We start from the raw sequence: 19,528 nt of genomic DNA on the forward strand, positions 1-19,528 counted from the left end.
ACACAGCAAGCTCTGTTCAGCTCAACATAGACATTGGCCCTTGAAGCATGTGGATAAATAGCAGCATCTTTCAGCAACAGAGAAAAATGCCTTGTACTAACAGACTTGCCAAGGACATTACAAATGTGGTCAGAGACAATGAAGGAGTCCACTTCAAGTATGAGTGCAATAGTATTGCTGAGGCAGTGCAATAATTTTCTTAACTGGATAGTGTGGCCAGCTACACGATGCAGTGATTCCTCCTGTTGTCTGTATGTAACAGAAATTAGGATGTGAATTCACTTTACTTGAAGATCTCTTGGGGGTTTATTTACCGCTAAAAAAAAGTGCAGTAGTTATGGTTAGACATCGTTGACCTTGAGTGCTACAATACAGAGTGATACTTTGGTCATATGATGGCATCAAAGCCCTTGTTCTATTTGCATATTGAGCTCTTAAAGTAGCAACAGTCAAAGCAATAACAGTACATTCCATTTTATTTCCAAAAATTAATCTTATATACGAAAGCCTGTATTTCCATCTTCACTGTTCTGTTTTTCTTTTAAACCGACAATCACTGATTCAATACCATGTAATGCTTCCTTCTGCTACCTAAATGAAACAGAAATAACATGTAGATTCAGTTTACTTGATCTCTTTGGAGTTTATTTAAAATTAATACATGCAATACAGAGTAATCTCTAAATATATTCTTGACTTTGGGTGTTGCAAAGCAGGTTGACTGAGATCTTTGGTCATGTGATGACATCATGATCCTTGGTCATTCTGCATACTGATCTCTTAAAGCAATGTCATTCGTAAAGTGATAATACACTATGAGGAATGTCAAAAGTGGCAATCAAATCAATTTACATCTTGACCATGTCTGTACAGACTCCGTATGTCTATATGTCTGCCACCATAAAAAGGATGACAGATACCTTTAATCTTTGTTTTACAATCCCACATAGATCCACACCAAAGTGTCTCCTCCAAAACAATGATGCAGTGAAGTATGGCTGAGCCATGAGATAGATTATTGAAAAAACAGACATGTAAATTTGAACATAGCACAAAGCCACCTCCTCATTTGTTGCTTCCTTCCATCTCAGTCTCAACTCCACATGATTGGCCTCATGTATACCACCTTAGAGCAGCATGGTGGTTCAGTAGTTAGCACTGCTGTCTCACAGCATCACGGGCCTGGGTTCAATTCCAGCCTTGGTTGATGGTCTGGGTGGAGTTTGCACATTTCCCAGTGTCTGCATGAGTTTCCTCTGGGTGCTCCAATCTCCTCCCACAGTCCAAAGATGTGCAGGCTAGGTGGACTGGCCACTCTAAACTACCCATAGTGTTCAGGGATGTGCAGGCTAGATGGCTTAGCCATGGGAAATTCAGATTTACAGGAATAGGGTGGGATGCTTTTCAGAGGGGCGGTGTGGACTCGATAGGCTGAAGGCCTGCTTCTACACTCTACAGATTTTACGATTTATGCCTCGTTTCCTGATGCCGAGTGTGTCCTCATGCATTTGTGTGCTAACTGTTCACTTCAATGCCTTATAGCCCCTCCTCTACATAGAGCCACCACATGCACACACACAAAATCTTCAAGTGGACAATTTAAGAGCAGCTTTTGGGTATCTTTTGGGTTATTGTCGACCAACAATTGCACTCAACTTAGGGGAAATATTGTTCCTTAGTATATGGCAAGAGTGGTTCTTTCTGACCATGAAAGTATTCCATTCTGGTCCTTCACTCCAAAAATTAAACTAAAAACTCTGTGATTTAGTGATTGCAGTCCTACCTGCTATTGTCAACATCCTGCCTATCTCAATTACAAAATTAAACTCCCTCTTCTATTTGCCCATTATATCTTATCACATTACAGTGTGGATATAAATGTTGCCCTAATAAGACCATAAGACCATAAGACATAGGAGTGGAAGTAAGGCCATTCGGCCCATCACGTCCACTCCGCCATTCAAATCATCGCTGATGAGCATTTCAACTCCACTCTCCCCATAGCCCTTGATTCCTTGTGAAATCAAGAACTTGTTGATCTCTGCCTTGAAGGCATCTAACGTCCCTAATAAGTCGACAATCAGTCTTTTTTCTGCCATAATGTTATCAATTGAAAAAAAGTGTTATACATCTTGCCATCTTCTTCTTTCCAGTCTTTTTGACTGTGGTTTGAGGGAACTGTGCCAGATTTTTGTGGAGTTGAGCCAAATCTTGAGACCTTTTAAAATGGTCAGCAGGATCGAGATGTGAAATCTAGCCCACATCTTCAACAGATCCCATCGGGATGATAGAGAGAGGGGGTTAGGTATGAATCCTGAATTTAGCAATGCCTTTTGAAACTTAAAAGGCTGGTTATGTTGAGAAAGTTTTTCTAGGCCAGTGGTATAGACATAAACAGGTAGGACCAGGACAAATCATTAAAGTATTCACATAAGACCATGACATATATGAGCAGAAGTAGGCCATTTAGCCTACTGGGTCTGTCCTATCATTCGATGTTGGCTGATATGTTCCTCAACCCCACTCTCCTACCTCTACCCATAACCTTTGATCCTCTTACCGATCAAGAACCTATGTGTCTCAGTCTTAAATACACTCAATGATTTGGTCTCAACAGCCTCCTGTGGCAATGAGTTCTGCGGATTCATCACCCTCTGGTAGAAGGAATTCCTCCTTATCTCAGTTCTAAAGGGTCGTTCCTTTACTTTGAGCCTGTGCTCGCAAGACCTACTATGGAAACATCTTCTCCAAGTCCACTTTATCCAGGCATAACATCACACTTTCCCATATTGTGCAAAGAAGTGGCAGGTGGAATACATTGTCTTAGCCTGTCCATGTCCTGCTGTAGCCTCCCCACTTCTTCCTCATTACCTGCACGTCCACCTATCTTTATGTCATCTGAAAACTCAGCAGTTCCTCTGTCCAGATCATTAATGTATATTGTGAATAGCTGTGGTCCTAACAAAGACCCCTGCACACATCCACCAGTCACAGGCTGCCATCCTGAAAGAGACCCGCATATCCCTAAACTCTTGTCTTCTGCAGTCAGCCAATCCTTTACCCATACCAGTCCCTTGCCTCTAACACCATGGGTTCTGACCTCATTTAGCAGCCTCCTGTATGGTACCTTGTCAAAAACTTTACGGAAATCCAAATAAATTATGTCCACTGACTTTCCTTCATCGAACTTGCTTGTCACTTCCTCAAAGAATTCTAAACAGATTTGTCAGGCATTACCTCCCCTTGATGAAGCCATGCTGACTCAGCCCTATTTTACCATGCCATTTACCAAATACTCAACAATTTCTTCCTCAATACAAGACGCTAAAATCTTATCAATGACTGGGGTCAGGCTAACCAGTCTATACCTTCCTGTCATCTGTCTCCCTCCCTTCTTAAACAGGCATGTTACATTAGTCATTTTACAGTTCTCTTGGACCCTCCCTGACTCCAATGATTCCTGAAAGATCACCATCAATGCCTCTACTATCTCCTTCAGTACTCTGGGGTGTAGTGCAGCTGGTCCAGATGATTTATTCACATTCAGATCTTGCAGCTTCCCTAACACCTTCTACTTAGGTGATGGCCACTACACTCATTTCTGCCCCCAAATCTCTTGAAGTTCTGGTATGCTTCTGGTGCCTTCCATCCTGACAACTGATTCAAAATACCTACTCTATTCCTCCAGCATTTCATTGTTCCCATTACGACTTCTACAACCTCATTTTCCATCAGTCCAATGTCCACTCTTGCCTTTCTCTCAGATACCTTAAAAAACATTTTCTTCTATATTATTAGCTAGTTTACTCTCATACTTCATCTTCTCCCCCACCACCTCTCCCCCCAGCAACCCCTGAATCTTTTTTTCAGTTATCCTCTGCTGGTTTTTAAAGGCTTCACTGGCCTAGCACTAATCTGCACCACATTGTATGCTTTATCTTGTGCTTTTATGCTGCCCCTGACTTCCCTTGTCAGCCACAGTTACCTCATCCTTCCCTGAGTATGTTTCTTATTCCTTGGAATGGATTTTTGCTGTGACGTCCAAATTACCCCAGAAACTCCTGTCATTGCTGCTCCACTGTCTTCTCCATTAGTTTCCCCCCTTCCAATCAGCTTAGGCCAGCTCCTCCCTCATGTCTTTGTAAGTACCTTCACTCAATTGTAATACCATTACTTCTGATTGCAGCTTCTCCCTCTCAAACTGTAGTGCGAATTCTATCATATTATGGTCGCTGCCCCCAAGGGATTCTTTCACCTTAAGCTCCCTGATCAACTCTGCTTCATTACACGTCACCAAATTCAGAATTGCCTCTTCCCTGGTGGACTCTACCACAAGATGCTCCAAAAATAAACTCTCCCATACTTATTCCCAGAATTCCTTTTCTTAAGATCTGCTACTAATCTGATTTTCCCAGTTCACCTGTATATTGAATACTCCATGATTATTGCCTTTCTTATATGCCTTTTCTCTCTCTTGATTTATTTTCTTCCCCAATTCCTAATTATGCTAGGAGGCCTGTATACAAATTCCACCAGGGTTCCTCAACTCTACCCACATAGCCTTCTGACCCTGTATCCCTTTTTGCTATCAATTTAACTTCATTTCTTACTAGCAAGGCAACCCTCTCCTCTTTCTGTCCATCTGCCTGTCCTTTCAAAAGGACTCATATCCTTGGATATTTAGTTTCCCTGGCAAGTCATATCTCTGTGATACCCACCTTATCTTACCTGCCAATTTCAATGCAGGCTACTATGCCATCAGTTCTGCATTGATTGCCCTCCTTCTCATAGTTGTCCCTCTTCTGCTGTACCTGAAGTTAACCTCCTGATCCTTTCCACATTCTCTTTCCAGAACAAGTAATAGGACACTTTAATAATGTCTGCTGAGCCCTTCCCACTTTAACTTCTTCCATAATTTTTCAAGCAAATGAACCCAGCACCTCACTATTTAGTTCATCCCTAGCTATGCAATTCACCAGGATTCCTGTTCCAGCATGATTCAGGTGGGGCCTGTCCAACTGGAACAGCTGCCTCCTTCTCCACACTGTTGCCAATGTCCCATTCGTTCAAATCTATTTTTTCCACACCAATCCTTGAAACACACATTTATCTGTTTAATCTTCTTGACTCTGTGCCAATTTTCTTATGGTTCGGGTAGTAATCTTGAGATGATTATCTCTTTGGATGGTTTTTAATTTAGCCTCTAGCTGTTTGTATTTCCTCTTTATACCCACATTTCATCTTTTATTGGTACCTATATGGACCACGATAATTGGATCTCTCTTCTCCCACTCCTAGATCCTCTGCATCCCAACTGAGATATCCTGAACCTAAGCAGCAGGAAACGCCTTCAGGGCTGTCAATACTGGCCTCAGAACAGTGTCTATTCTCCTAACTATACTATTCCCTATTACAAATGCATTTCTCATTTCTTACCCCCTAATGAATGGCTCCCTGTACCACGGTGCTATGGTCAGTTTGCTCATCCTCGCTACAGCCCCTGCTCTCATCCACACAGGCAGCAAAAATAATCAAACCTGTTAGACAGGCTTAAGAGCTGAGGCACAAAAAAAAAAGTTGCTGGAAAAGCTCAGCAAGTCTGGCAGCATCTGTGAAGGAGAAAACAGAGTTAACATTTTGGATCCGGTGACCCTTCCTCTGAACTTAAGAGCTGACGCTACTTCACTACTACCTCCTGGATCCCTCTACCCGTCTCACTCATACTCACACTCTCCTGTCCCTGACCACTCACCAAATTCAAGGTAGTTAATCCAAGGGTGTGACTTCCCCCTGGAACACAGCATCCAGGTAACTCTTTCCCCTCCCTGATGTTTTGCAGTGTTCAAAGCTCAGTCTCCAGCTCATCAACTCTGAGGCAGAGTCCCTCTAGCAACCAACAGTTGCTACAGATGTGGTCACTATGAACCATAATGGAGTCCAGCAGCTCCCTTATCATGCAGTTACAACAGATCCCTTGGCCAGGCATTTCTATTTTAATTACTCTCTTCTTAATGGGATATTGAAAAATTTCATACTGGCCTTTTAGTTTGTAGTCTGTAAATATTTCCCCCATTTTCCTTCAATCTGTAAGTTACCTATTATATATAGTCAAATTAGTAGTTATCACCGACCAAACAAATAAGTTAGCTTTGATGCCACTCATTTGTGAACGCCTGATCCTGGACTTCAAAATAAAACCTTACAACTTTGAGCCAAAAACGCAAGCAAAAAACATATCTTCCCCTCTGCACTGACTTCCCACACTGCCACCAAACTCCCCAAACTATACACTCAATTGGGCTTTGTCTCTGGATGTGATCCCTCCTTCCTGACCGTGCAAAGTTTACATGGTGTTGCTAGTGCAGTCTTACCTGCAGGTCAGTGGGGCAGAAATTAGATCTTTTCTAAAAGACTCTCTATCTGGTTCACCTATCATTCTTGTAGTTGGCTAATGCACTGATAATTTAAATGTTGAATAATCACAACAATCAATCTATGCCAACGCTGTGAGAAGAATTATCTTTCCAAATAACTGTGAAAGTTGTTGATTCTTGAAAGGGTTTGTTAACTGCATCATGTTCCAATTGCAAGTACTTCAAATATTTATGTTACTGTTAATGTTGTTCCATAGTTCAACAGCTTCAGAGGTTTTATCACTTCCTGCATTTTGCGCGTGGTCTTTTTAGCATAGCAGGGACGCATTCACAAATTTTACATGCTGTTTAAGCAGGAAGGCATTGTCTTGCACAGACCTTCCCCGTAACTTTAACCTGAATTCATTAACTTCTATTGCAACATTTTGCTATAGAACTGGGGAGAAAAGTGAAAGTCGGTACAAAGGATGTGCATACCACAGTTGACAGACAGTAAGAAACTGAACACTAGACATTTAGAGGTTGGTGAGGAACAACTAGTGGCTAAACATGAGTCACCTGTACCATCAGTGAGATACAACTTGAGACTGGATGCTTGCTTGTCTGCCTGTGCAGTAGTAGGACAGAACTATATCTCAGTCCATAAAGGTCTTTTTTTTTATTTTAGTCTGTTGTCAGGACAGGAGTGATACTGAAAGTTATTTCTCATCACCAAGAGCAAGGCACTAGTGAAAAGATTTATACAATCACATGTAACCCATATTCGTGTTTAATACATATTCATACATAATATTCTTCCCCTGTAATGCTCTTAATTCATCTCCTCAGATGGATCCCAATGCTACCACCAATATTGATGTACCTATACCCACAAAAGACAATCTAGTATTATATTGACACACCTGTACCCATGAGTATTGCAGGTTACACAGTCAACTCTAGCCACCAGTACTGTATTACAGGGTTACAGAGAAATACATGTATCCACCAGTACTCTTCCCCCAACATTAAACAAAAGCCATGTGTATATACTAGAACTGCATTATAGGGTTGTCAAATATACCTGTACCCACAAGTGGTCTAACCAATATTAAATGGTCAACTCCATACCTACCAGTTTCAGGGCTGTACAGACGCATCTGTACCCACCAACAGTCTGATCCAACATTATTCAGGTGGAACCTGTACACAATAGTACTGTAACACTATGTTAGACAGTGTGACACACCAGTAATGCACCCCAGTGACAGACTTGCATCCAACAGAAATGGACAAAGACCACTTGTCCTGCTCTGAAGTTTCCTAGAAATAAGCATAAATGCCATGAACAGCCAGCTAGAATCATAGAATCCCTACAGTTGAACGAGGCCATTCAAACCATAGGGTCCATACAAACTTCAAACAGCATTACATGTGGACCCAGCCATTCCAACCCCATTCTATCGCTGTAATCCCATAATTACCATTGCTAATCTACCTAGCCTGCATATCCTGGTCACTATGGACAATTTCGCTTGGTCAATCTACCTAGCTGGCACATCTTTGGACTGTGGGAGGAAACTACATCACCCAGCTTAAACCCATGCAGACCCAGGGATAACATGTAAATTCAACATAAATCACTCGAGGCTGGAAGTTAACACAGGTCACTGACACCATGATGCAGCAGTGGTAACCACTGAGCCACCTTCCACCCTAAAACTAACTTATTTGCTTGCTGTTTGGATAGCTGTAGAAACATTGATACAGGAATGTCCAAGCTTTCAGCTATGTGTACGAAATCCATTTATGCAGTGAATGCTTGGGGAGCTGAAAGACTAAAATCTCAGGAATTACAGATATGAACAGATCTCTGTTCAAATTGGGGATTTATAGTTCAACCAATGTAAAGAGGACATCCATGTTTAATCAATCTTCCCTGTGTACACAGTGTGGTTTCACTCGTGATATTAAGAACTGGGTTTCATTTTCTGATCCTCCCAGTATAATCAGGATTTAGAACTAAAATGTAAGATGTAAGTAATTCCACCACCCCACCCCCCAACTTTTGTCTCAGATTGAGCTGGCTGGAAAAGAGTTCTGTTTGGAAGTATTAGCTAGAATTGGGCTTTCAAGATATCTGTAACACAGGGAGGAGTTCGCAATTTAGGATGTGGTCCTGCAGTAATAACTGGAGTCCCAGTTAACTACCACTGAATTTGATGCTTTTATGTCACTATCCAATATAAGAGTACTCTGGAGTTGATTTATGTATTGATAGAAATGCTTATAATACTGCAAGTATCATAAGGTAGACTTCGGCTGTCGTTTGATTAGTACGTTGAACAGTTGAAATTAAACCTCTTTAGAGAAATCAGACAGGCAACCATATTCCAAAAGACTTTTTTTTAAAAAACCGGGCGCCATCGAGGGGGTCAGATAGGCTTGAAGATGAGAGTTAAAATTTTAAAATTTGACATACGAGTATCCCACTTGGGAAAGCAAAAAAAAATCTGTGATTCGAGGTTTTTGTGCCACCCAGGAGCAGGGAAGTCACGAGGGGTGACTGAAGGTTCAGCACTAGCATGATATTCCCTGTAGAGAGAGTGGCCAGGCGCTGTTCTCTGCAGATGTGACGAGAAATGAAGTGTTTGGTCCCATGGGGGGGAGAGAAGAAATCAATGACTATTACATTTGAACTAATGTGTTGAATTTTTGGTGAAGAAGACTAAAATAAGAAGCACCTGCAAATGAAATGACACTGGTACATGTTCTGTTCCAGCCTGGTTGCCGTGGCTCCGCAGGTGAACCCCGCCCCCCTCTGTTGCCGTGGCTCCGCAGGTGAAAGGTCAAGGTGTTGGCGGCAGTGTCTCCGGATCCCGGACCAGCTGAAAGAAAGTATTGGGTGGTCGAATACAACTTGCTGAGGCGTAAAACAAAAGTAGGTGTAAATGATTGCTCCTTAGTCTGACTGATCTTGTTGAGAGGCGGGAAGAAAGCACATAAGCACGGAACTGTCATTGTAATCATGTTAGAAACAGTGAGTGTGTCTTTCTCATCTGCTCTTATTACTGTCTCTGATCCTGGCTCCAGTCACCAAGGGTTCAATTACCTTTAACCTAATGCACATCTTGTAGAGTAACCAATAAGCAAACTTTTTCTTTGAGGCACAACCACAGAAGTTGACTATAAAACAACACTTTTACGTTTTTAGATTCCCGGTATCGACTGCACCCTCAGGCCCCTATCGGGCTCGATGAGGATCATCATATCCCCTTATTTCAAAGCTGTTGGGCACAGAAAAGACAGCGGAAATACAGCCGTGTCTTCGTGTTCAGGCCAATTTAAGTTGCACATCATACTAATCAGAAACATGTGAACAAGTACTGAAGCCACGAAAGAAATTGGAGTAACAATTAATATCGGATTGCCGCATACTATGACTAAAACGAAATCTAAATGTTACTGTCTGAATCAGTGCAGCTGCTCCAGCTTTAGTTCAGGCTCAGTTTCACCATTGAAGGGCAAGTAAATTTCCGCATATAAGTTAATTACTTAAAAATAGCTTTTCATACACTGAAAACTTAAAAATTACAAGAATGGGGCCTCATTTCTACAGATTGATCGTAAAACTTAAAATTAATTGCATTTCCTTGTTGTACCTGCTTTGACATTGAATTCACCTATTGGAGTTTGCACTTCCTTCTCAGACCCTGCGCTGTTATCTTCGCAATCCTTCAGTCTGATTAAGGAAGTATACTGTTGTTTGCCTTGTTCATTCATGCCTGCTTTCCCATTTTACTAGATGTATGGTGGAGTCAGATTAAATTGAGGTATTGAAGAGGTTATTGGGTAATTTAGTCTGATAGAAATAATATGCCTGGGTATGGAGGAAAAATAGGAAATTGGTAGTAAGTAATGTTGTCTATTTTGAAGAGCCACTGCAGACACCATAGTCAAGTGGCCTTTTTCTATGCAACAGTTTTGGCATTGTACTTTTATCATTTTGTAGTTTAGCAACATGCTGTACAAGAAATTTTAAACATCTATCCCCGCAAAGGACAAAGTCTAAGAACTAGTTAGATCTCTTGGATGCCCTGCAACTTGTGTCCCATTATTTCAGCAGGTTTAAAAAAAGTCACTTCCAATTTCCAAATTTGCACCATAATACTGATTTCTACTGACACTGTGAACAGTAGTTATTTAGACACAATCATCTGTGCATTTACAAGAATAATCCTGGTTGAAATGGATATCATCATACAAACAAAAGCAGAAAAATGTCACAACATATTCATTAATGGACTAATGCACAGAATACAAACTTCAATTTTCTCTGCTTTATGAACTTGTTTTTTTTTTGTTTGCCATTATCCAGCCATAAACTAGAAAAAAGTCAGTAGAAGTAGAGTTGCCCTGCACCTAAAGGACACACAAATCTGACGAAGAGTTTTGGCCCAAAACATTGACTTTCCTGTTCTTTGGATACTAAGTGACCTGCTGTGTTTATCCAGCTCCACATTTATTGACTCTGGCTTCCAGCATCTGCAGTCCTTACTGCGTCCTAGTCATTTAAAACCACTTAAACTTGCATCTTAATTTACAGGTTTGGTAATTTTCAATTTTGCTGCACTATAACCTGTCAAAGCAGATTGCCCATATGTTGTTCCACAAGGGCTCAGATTAGGTGGTCAACATGGTACAGTAAACCTAATTTGTAGTGGTCCCAATTTTCCAACATCTGTTCAATTGACAGTTTATGCCAAGAATGGAGTCTTCAACATATCATGTAAATGTAATAGAGGAATCCTAACAATTTGCTTCCCTTTTACAAGAAACTATGCACCTTCAGTTAATTTCATATCTTGTGGTCTGTGGACTGACTCTTGTGTTTGCTGAAGACATTGAGGTTTCAGAATTTCAAGCGGAAGAATCTCCTCATTCAAACCAGGTGAGTGCTTTTCTGGTACATATTCATAGATTAAATGCTCCAATTTCCACCTTTGGCAATAGCTGTTGAATTTGGTAGAGCACTTCCTGTGCATAGTTGAAAAGTAAAATATCAGCACCGCAGCAGCTAGCATCAAATTCATCACACCTTTTCCTAGCTACAATTAGTTCTATAGAAGGGTCACGGGAGCTGAAATGTTGACATGCTTTCTCTCCACAGACACTGCTAGACGGGCTGAGTTTGTCCAGCTGTCTCTATTTTTATTTTTGTTTTTGTTACAGATTTACAGCATCTGTAGATTTGTTTAATTACAGGTTATGCTGATTTAATAGACGTTGTTACAGAGACTTTGAGCAGGACCAAGTGTTAGATCTCAAACCTTCAAGGTCCTAAAATTCCTTTGTCCACTAGTCCATACGATATCACCATTAGTGAATTAGTGATTAGTTACAGTGATAGTTGAGTACCATTAGTAGTTATAGCATTCCTCTATATTAACTCTTCTAGATCCATATGCAACAGTGACCACCATGGTTTTTGATACTCAATTGTAAACTAAGTAATGGATTACCTACTGACCCATCAGGAAAATAATTCCCATTTCTTTCAATTGCTGTATTGATGCAGTATCAGATCAATTTCTTTCAGGTTTTAATGTAATTACAGGATTTACATGGTTGGTTGGGAGAATTGTGTCTCTGATCTTTCCTCACTATGAGAAAATTCCTGATTATAGATTGACCTAATGCCAGATGGTGGCTGTGCAATATAGCAGTGACCCTAGACCAGAGAATTGAATCACTCATAGATAAGAACTTTCCTAAAACACAAAGCTACATATTAGTGCCATCTCATATACTCTGTACATTTTTCAGATTGCTTATAGGCCACCAAAGCCTGCCGGTGATGTTTACTTTGTGGCCTCCTTTGACGCAGATGGTCTTGAAGGGTAAGTTTGCCCAACAGTTGATCTCACTGCCTGTGTAATAAGTGTTTGTGTGTAATTAATTCACTTGTGTGGAATCTCTCATGACTAAATGAAATTGAACATACGGAAATGTAAAACTATTTCATAAATATTAAAGCACCAAAAATTTGATTGATTGATCAGATAAATGGGCTATGTGTAGTTAAAGATGGTCTGTCTGATTTTCAGTGTAAAGGCCAGTTGATAACTTGACTTTCCAGTTGTCGGCAGAGGAAGTAGGATGGTGCTGCTAGATTTCCAAATCCCTTCTTTCAACGTACTTTTGCTGCAGTGTTCTTGGTAAACTGGTCATTACATCTAGATTGAGATGTTATGGTTATGTCAGTTTAAATAAGATTTGTCTGAAACTGGTCTTTATGTACTATGATATACATATTGTCTGTAGGTACAGCCTGCACTAGTTGTAAGAAGTTGTTTGGAAGAAATGCAGGAAAAGTTGGGCAAGGAGGATTGTCCAGCATAATGAAGCCTTCGCAATTTTCTGTCCATTATGTTAATTTGACTGAATATTTTGCAGGCTGCAATAAAGGAAAATGATTCACTTTGATCTCTCTCTTGTTCCATCAAGTTAATTTTTACCCCAAGCATACACGAAGATTCACCCTTGTATTAACTGGTAATTAACACCTGGAAAAATAAAAGTTCCACTATTTCTTCTAGATCTTAAGAATCCCTTAGATTGTGAGAATGGGAAGACCGGAGTATGACTGTTTAAAATACTTTAGTTGGTATGCAGCAGTCATCCTTTTTAGTTAAACTATTAAATGATCCTGTATCCCTTACAAAGATATTTTCAGCCATGAAAAATTGGGTTATTCACAAATGGTGAACTAGACATTGTGATTAAAAAAAGAGTCTTTTTTCATGATAAATCTGTTTTCGGCTATGCTGGATTTAGAAAGTTGAACCAACAACTGATCTTAAATGCATCAAGGGATATTTTGTATTCAAAATTTTTTAAATATTGGGGTTTTCTACAATTCGGTCAAATTGTGCAGGTTCATGTCAAATTTGACATGGTCCAAAACACAAACTCCTAGCCATAAAGGCAACGATATTAACCACCAGAATGTTAATTGTTTTCCCAAGTCTTTGGAGGTTAACCAGAATATTCATGTTATCCTGACACCCACTTTGATGCCAGAAACAAGCATTTGCTTCAAGCTAGAATGACCACTAATTTGGAAGGACAAATATTGTTTTCTGACCAACCTGGTGCGAAATATCTCAAGGGAGAGGCAATAAATACCAGCCAACCAGTGATGCCCACATTCCACAAGAGAATAAAACAAAATTGACTTTTTTTTTCCTTCCATCTTCTCCTGAAAGCACAGCCTCCTTACAGCTCCATAATTGCATTACACAACCTTACCTACATAGCTCTTTCCCCTCTGTCAGTTTATATAGTATCTGTAGTGGATTCAATCATGGAAAGAACTACAACCAAGTTTAAAGGTGGACTCATGACTTTGAGGTCGCATAAGGCAGTTGCCCTTTATTACTCCTTCATGAGATGAGTGTCACTGGCAAGGCCAATATATATTGTCTATCCCTGAATCCCCTTGAGAACATTGTGGTGAGCTGCCACCGTTACACTACTGTAGTCCATCCAGATTGGGTGCACCCCTAGTGCCATACTCAGGCTGAAGAGACATTAGGAGTTCAGTAGGCTCAGCAGGACCCAAATAGTATATTGTAAGGAGGTTATTGCTGAGTAAATACCTCTTAATAGTTCAGTTGATGAGAGAATTGGTCACATTTGCATTTTGCAGATGGGACATACTTGTGCAATTTTTCAAAATTTAACGTAAGTATCAATATTTTAGTTATACTTTCCACAGCTTTGTTAAGGCTTTGATCAGTTCCAGAGCACAATTCTTCTGCACAGCTGGATTTTGTCATCCCCCACGGTCTTTGCAGGATCCAGTGCCTTCAGTTAATAACAACGAACAGTACAACACTGGCTCAAGGCCTTTGGCCTACCAAGACTATGCCAACACATGACACCTTTCTAAATTAAAAGGCTTTTGCCTCTACATGGTCTGTATCCTTCTTTTCCCTGCATATTTATGTATCTGTCAAGATGCCTCTTAAATGTTGCTATTGCACCTGTTCCTACTACCACCTCTGGCAGCACGTTCCAGGCACTTTCCACCCTTTGTGTTTTTAAAAAAAAACTTGTCTCTCACCCCTTCGCTGAACCTTCCCCCTTTTTACCTTAAACCTATGTTCCCCAGTAATTAATTAATATTTCTAACCTAGGATAAAGACTCAGATTATACACTCAATCAATGCCTTTCATAATTTGTAAACTTCTATGAGGTCACCCCTCCGCCTCTAATATTTAAGTGAAAATAAAATTTGTCCAATCTCTCCTGAAAGCAAATACCCCACAAACCAGGCAACATCTCGATAAATAATAAAATGTGAGGCTGGATGAACACAGCAGGCCAAGCAGCATCTCAGGAGCACAAAAGCTGACGTTTCGGGCCTATACAGCTTTTGTGCTCCTGAGATGCTGCTGGGCCTGCTGTGTTCATCCAGCCTCACATTTTATTATCTTGGAATTCTCCAGCATCTGCAGTTCCCATTATCTCTGAACATCTCGGTAAACCTTTTTTCTGTACTCTTTCTGAAGCTTCACCTATTCCTAGTAGTGTGGCAACCAGAACAGGGTGCAGTATTGCAAATGTGGCCTAACTGAAGTTGATTATGACTACAGCAAGACTTGCTAAGTTTTATATTCTATGCCTCGACCAATGATGACAAGCATGCTCCTCCTTATCTACTTGTGTTGTCACTTCCGTGGAACTGTGGACCGGTACGCCAAAATCCCTCTCTATCTTAATGCCTTTAAGGGTTCTGCCATTTACTACACACTTCCCTCCTGTATTAGGCCTTCTAAAATGTGTCAACTCGCATTTATCTGAATTAAATGCCATCTGCCAATTCTCTGCCCGAGTCTCCAGACTATCTATATTCTGCTGTATCCTCTGGCAATCCTTCTCACTAACACAACTCCCCCAGTCTGTGTCATCTGTAAACTTAATAATCAGATCACCTACATTCTGATCCATAACATTTATATACATTATAAACAATAGGCGTCCCAGAACTGATCCCTGTGAAACACCACTAGTTACAGATCTCCAGTCAGTAAAATACCCTTACATTGCTGTTCTGCCTTCTATGGTGACGCCAGTTCTGTGTCCATCTTATCAACCCTCACAGATCCCATGTGACTTCACCTTCTGTATCAGGCTGTCATGAGGGCCCGTGTCAAAAACCTTGCTAAAGTCCAACTAGACAACATCCACTGCCCTATTCTCATCAGTCATCTTTGTAATTTCCTCAAAAAACAATCAAATTTGTGAGACACAACCTTCCCTCCAGAAAGCCATGGTGTCTCACTAAAAAGATCGTATTTTTCCAAATGTGAGGAAATTCTGTCCTTAATCTTTACCAATAATTTCCCGATCACTGACAAGATTAACAGGCCTGTAATTTCCCGGATTATCCCTGTTCCCTCCTCAAGCAAAGGAATAATGACATTAGCTATTCTCCAGTCTGCTCAGACCCCTCTGGTGACAAAAGAGGATAAAAGATTTCATTCAAAGCCCTAGCAATTTTCTCACACCCCCCCCCCCTCGGTATTCTGGGATAGATTCCATCAGGCGTTCTGGGGACTTGTCGACCTTAATCCTCTACAAAATATCACCATTTTTCCTTTATCCTGTTCTTCAAGAAAATTTCATGTCCCCTTTGAGCTTGCCTAACTCTGTTTTAAGTTCTTTCTTCCTTCAATATTCTTTGAGGGCTCTGTCTGTCTTCAGTTTCCAAAGCCTTATGTATATCTCCGTTTTCTTTTTGCCTAAGCTCATATTTTTCTCTTGTCATTCAATGTTCTGAAATCTTGCCATCTTAATCCTTCACTTTCACGGGAACATGCTGATCCTGAACTCTAAACAAAACTGAAAGAACTGCGGATGCTGTAATTCAATAACAAAAACAAAAGTTGCTGGAAGATCTGAGCAGGTCTCACAGCATCTATGAAGAGATATCAGTTAACATTTTGGGTCTGATGACCCTTCCTCAGAACTGATGGTAGCTAGGAAAATGTTGGTTTAAATGTAGATAGGGTTGAGGAGTAGGTCAGGAGTAAATCTAGCCAGATCGGTATCCACTGCTTTGTTTGTCCAACTGTTCTTCTCTATCTTTTGGCTCTATCCCCATCTATCATTTTACTCCTGACGCCCTCCCCACAACCCTGTCTTCTGCATATAAACCAACATTTTCCTAGCTACTATCAGTTCTGAGGAAGGGTCACTAGACCCAAAACGTTAACTCTGATGTCTCTTCACAGATGCTGCCAGACCTGCTAAGCTCTTCCAGCAACTTCTGAACCTAATCAACGGGCCTTTAAAAGATTGCCACATAACAGATGTGCATCTGTTCTCAAACAGCTCCCTCCAATCTACATGCGCTAGTTCCTACCTAATATTGTGAAAACTAGCCTTCCCCAATTTCGTATTTTCATGCAAGGACTACTGTTATTCTTATCCATTAGTAACTTAAAACTGATGTAAATATTGAGTTTTCGAACGTCATCTACAAAAGTACCTTGCAAGAACTGTGACAAACACTACATTGGACAAACAGGCAGAAAGCTAGCCACCAGGATACATGAACATCAACTAGCCACAAAACAACATGACCCACTATCACTCGTATCCTTCCATACAGATGAGGAAGGACACCACTTTGATTGGGACAACACATCCATCCTAGGAGAAGCCAAACAGAGACACGCACGAGAATTCCGAGAATCATGGCATTCCAACCGGAACTCCATCAACAAACACATTGATTTGGAGCCAATCTACCATCCCGTGAGAAAAAGAACAGGAAATGACATCACCAACCCAAGGAAACCTAACCAGATAAATAGAAAGCGGGACATAACACCAGCACTTCATCGGAGGCTCACTGTTGATGTTACCTAGAATGGTGACAAAACATCTGGGAACAAACCTTCAAGCTCAGTGAACCAGCTTACGTCTTGAACAAAATAAAGACCCACTCTCTTGTGGACCGAGAGGGGGAGAGTGCTGTGTTGGAGGTGGAAGGAAGACGTCGGGTTGGCTGTGCACCCTTGCAACCAGTGGATATTAATGCTGGCTTCGGCCTAATGCTGGTTCAGGGGAGCAGCCAGCCTGCAGTGATGGCTGCGGCAAGTGCTCGTGCCCCAGGTCAGGGGGTCCGGAACACCATCCGTGTTTCTGTAAAGAAGGTGGATGAAGGTGCACCTGTGGACCGCACCTTCTTCGTGAAGAGGGTCCTGTTGGACTGTTGTGGGTTCGCTGCTGCGGACATTTACTGCCTGCAGGATTTCCCAGGAGGAGGTTTTTGCAATGTGACCTTCAGGAGTGCCAAGCTTTGCGAGCGCTTCCTGGAGGTTTTCAAGGAGAAAGGAGGTGAGGGCCCCCTCTCTGTATTGACCGCTGTCCCGCTGTTTGTGATGCCAGCACAGAGGAGCCGTATGGTGACTGTGCATATGTACAACCCGCATGTGCCAGCAGTTGATGTCCTGACCTTCCTCGGAAGGTATGTGAAGGTGGAAGGGGACCTAACTGACATCGTGGACCCCTTTGGCATCTGGACGAGTAAGAGGCAGGTCAAGGTGACGCGAGGATGGGCGCAGACGGGAATGTCGCACACCTACCGTCCAGCTTCGCGATCGGCGGGAGCAGGGGCTACCTGACCTATGCAGGGCAACCTAAAGTCTGCCATGCCTGTGGTAGGTCAGGGCACGTGGCGGCCGACTGCAAAGCCACCATCTGCAGGAACTGCAGGGAGGAGGGACACCTTGCAAAGGATTGCCCACGAGAGAAAAGCTGCAACCTTTGCAGGGAAGTGGGCCACTTCTATAGGGCATGCCCGCGGCGGGGTACCACCTACGCCCAGGTCGCTGGCAGGGGAAATGCGGGGCCAGCCCCCCCCGGAGGAGAGGAAGGCACCAGGGCCCAGCAAGGACCCCACTAATGTGCATGAGGGCCAGGCCGTGCAGGAGGGCCCAGCCCTGCAGGATGGGCCCGAGGCCAGCAAAGCACCCCTGCAGGCTCCGCTCCCCCCCCGACAACCCGGAGTCGATGGAGGCGGCAACAGGCGACCCAGGGGAGTGGACAACAGTCCGGAAAGCGAGGAGGAAGGTGCATCGACGGGCCCAGGAACCGCAGCCATCAGGCGGGAAGAGGCAGCTACAGGGGGGCTATAAGAGCTCCTCTGACGAGGAGGATTCGGAGAGGGCCCACCCAAAGCAGAAGTTAAAGATCTCGAGGGGGAAGGAAAGCAGCACCCCGCTTCCAGGTGACGGGAGGCATCCTGAGGCTCCCTCCGACACCCAGTCAAGTGCCGCTGGAGCACTGGAGGGCCCCCCGGAATTTCCAGGCGGGAAGGAGGAAACAGCGCGTCCCCAGCCTGACCCGGAGCCGGACCCCCCTGCCTCCGCACCCCTGACGGGGGGAATGCCACCCAGAAGGCAGCACGGACGGTTTCCTGAGCCCAGAGAGCGTCCAGCAGTTAGCCCGGGCAATGGGCATGAAGGGACAGATGGAGGGGCTGGACCTTGGACTTGGGGAGGGTACTGCGGTCACTGCCCACAATGGGGGTATGAGTTGCGAGCATTAATGTGCGCAGCGTCAAGTCACCCGCGAGATGTGTGTCCACGTTGGCCTACCTGACCACCATCAAGGCGGACCTCCTGTTTCTGCAGGAGTGCGGGATACCGCACCTCGGCAGGTACGGGAAATGGTCCGGCGCCTGGACCTGTGGGCCTTCGATCTGGTCGGGGGGTAACAACTGTCGCTCCTCGGGCCTGGCTATTCTGCTGCGGGGGCGTGACTTCACCGTCTCTCAAGTTCAGGAGGTGGTGGGGGGCGCCTCCTAGTGGCTGACATCACCTATAGGAATGCTCCCCTGAGGCTGATCAACGTGTATGCCCCAGCGGTACGGAGTGAGCGGTTGGCCGTCCTGCAGTGGCTTCCACCCCTGCTGGCTACGTCCAGGCCGGTCATCCTAGGCGGAGACTTCAACCGCATCATCGATGCAGATGGAAGATCTGGCGTGGGGACAGCGGGTGAGGGGAGTCAACTGGACGTCACGTCCAGATTCCTGATGGGCACGGTGAAGGACGCCAAGCTGCTCGACGTCTTCAGCTCCCCTGCAGATGGAGCGCAG

At 43.0% G+C, this 19,528-nt stretch overlaps 2 protein-coding genes across 10 annotated transcripts in view; one reads left to right on the forward strand and one right to left on the reverse strand.

The window, feature by feature from the left end:
* Positions 1-491: 491 nt before the first annotated feature.
* Positions 492-19,528, reverse strand: part of LOC125458722 (short coiled-coil protein B-like) — a 71,758-nt gene continuing 52,721 nt past the window's right edge. For 3 of the 7 annotated variants that reach the window (XM_048544238.2, XM_048544243.2, XM_048544244.2), the window contains exon 6: positions 502-591. Coding sequence is in view for 3 of the 7 variants with exons in the window: in XM_048544247.1 (XP_048400204.1) it covers positions 554-591; positions 9,098-9,241; positions 10,016-10,136 (303 nt within the window). In the remaining 4 variants the exon portion in view is untranslated. Of the gene's footprint in view, positions 592-9,097; positions 9,242-10,015; positions 10,224-19,528 lie in introns of those variants that run through there. The other 4 variants (XM_048544247.1, XM_048544241.1, XM_048544240.2 and 1 more) reach the window with 4 other exon arrangements.
* The window catches only part of LOC125458721 (calnexin), a 32,638-nt gene continuing 22,291 nt past the window's right edge, over positions 9,182-19,528 (forward strand). The window contains exons 1-3 of one of the 3 annotated variants that reach the window (XM_048544235.1): positions 9,182-9,294; positions 11,189-11,304; positions 12,180-12,253. In XM_048544235.1, coding sequence (XP_048400192.1) covers positions 11,194-11,304; positions 12,180-12,253 — 185 coding nt within the window. In that variant the 5' untranslated portion in view covers positions 9,182-9,294; positions 11,189-11,193. Of the gene's footprint in view, positions 9,394-11,188; positions 11,305-12,179; positions 12,254-19,528 lie in introns of all 3 variants that reach the window. The other 2 variants (XR_009446711.1, XM_048544236.1) reach the window with 2 other exon arrangements.

The sequence above is a fragment of the Stegostoma tigrinum genome, chromosome 15, assembly GCF_030684315.1.
Source record: "Stegostoma tigrinum isolate sSteTig4 chromosome 15, sSteTig4.hap1, whole genome shotgun sequence".
NCBI lineage: Eukaryota > Metazoa > Chordata > Chondrichthyes > Orectolobiformes > Stegostomatidae > Stegostoma > Stegostoma tigrinum.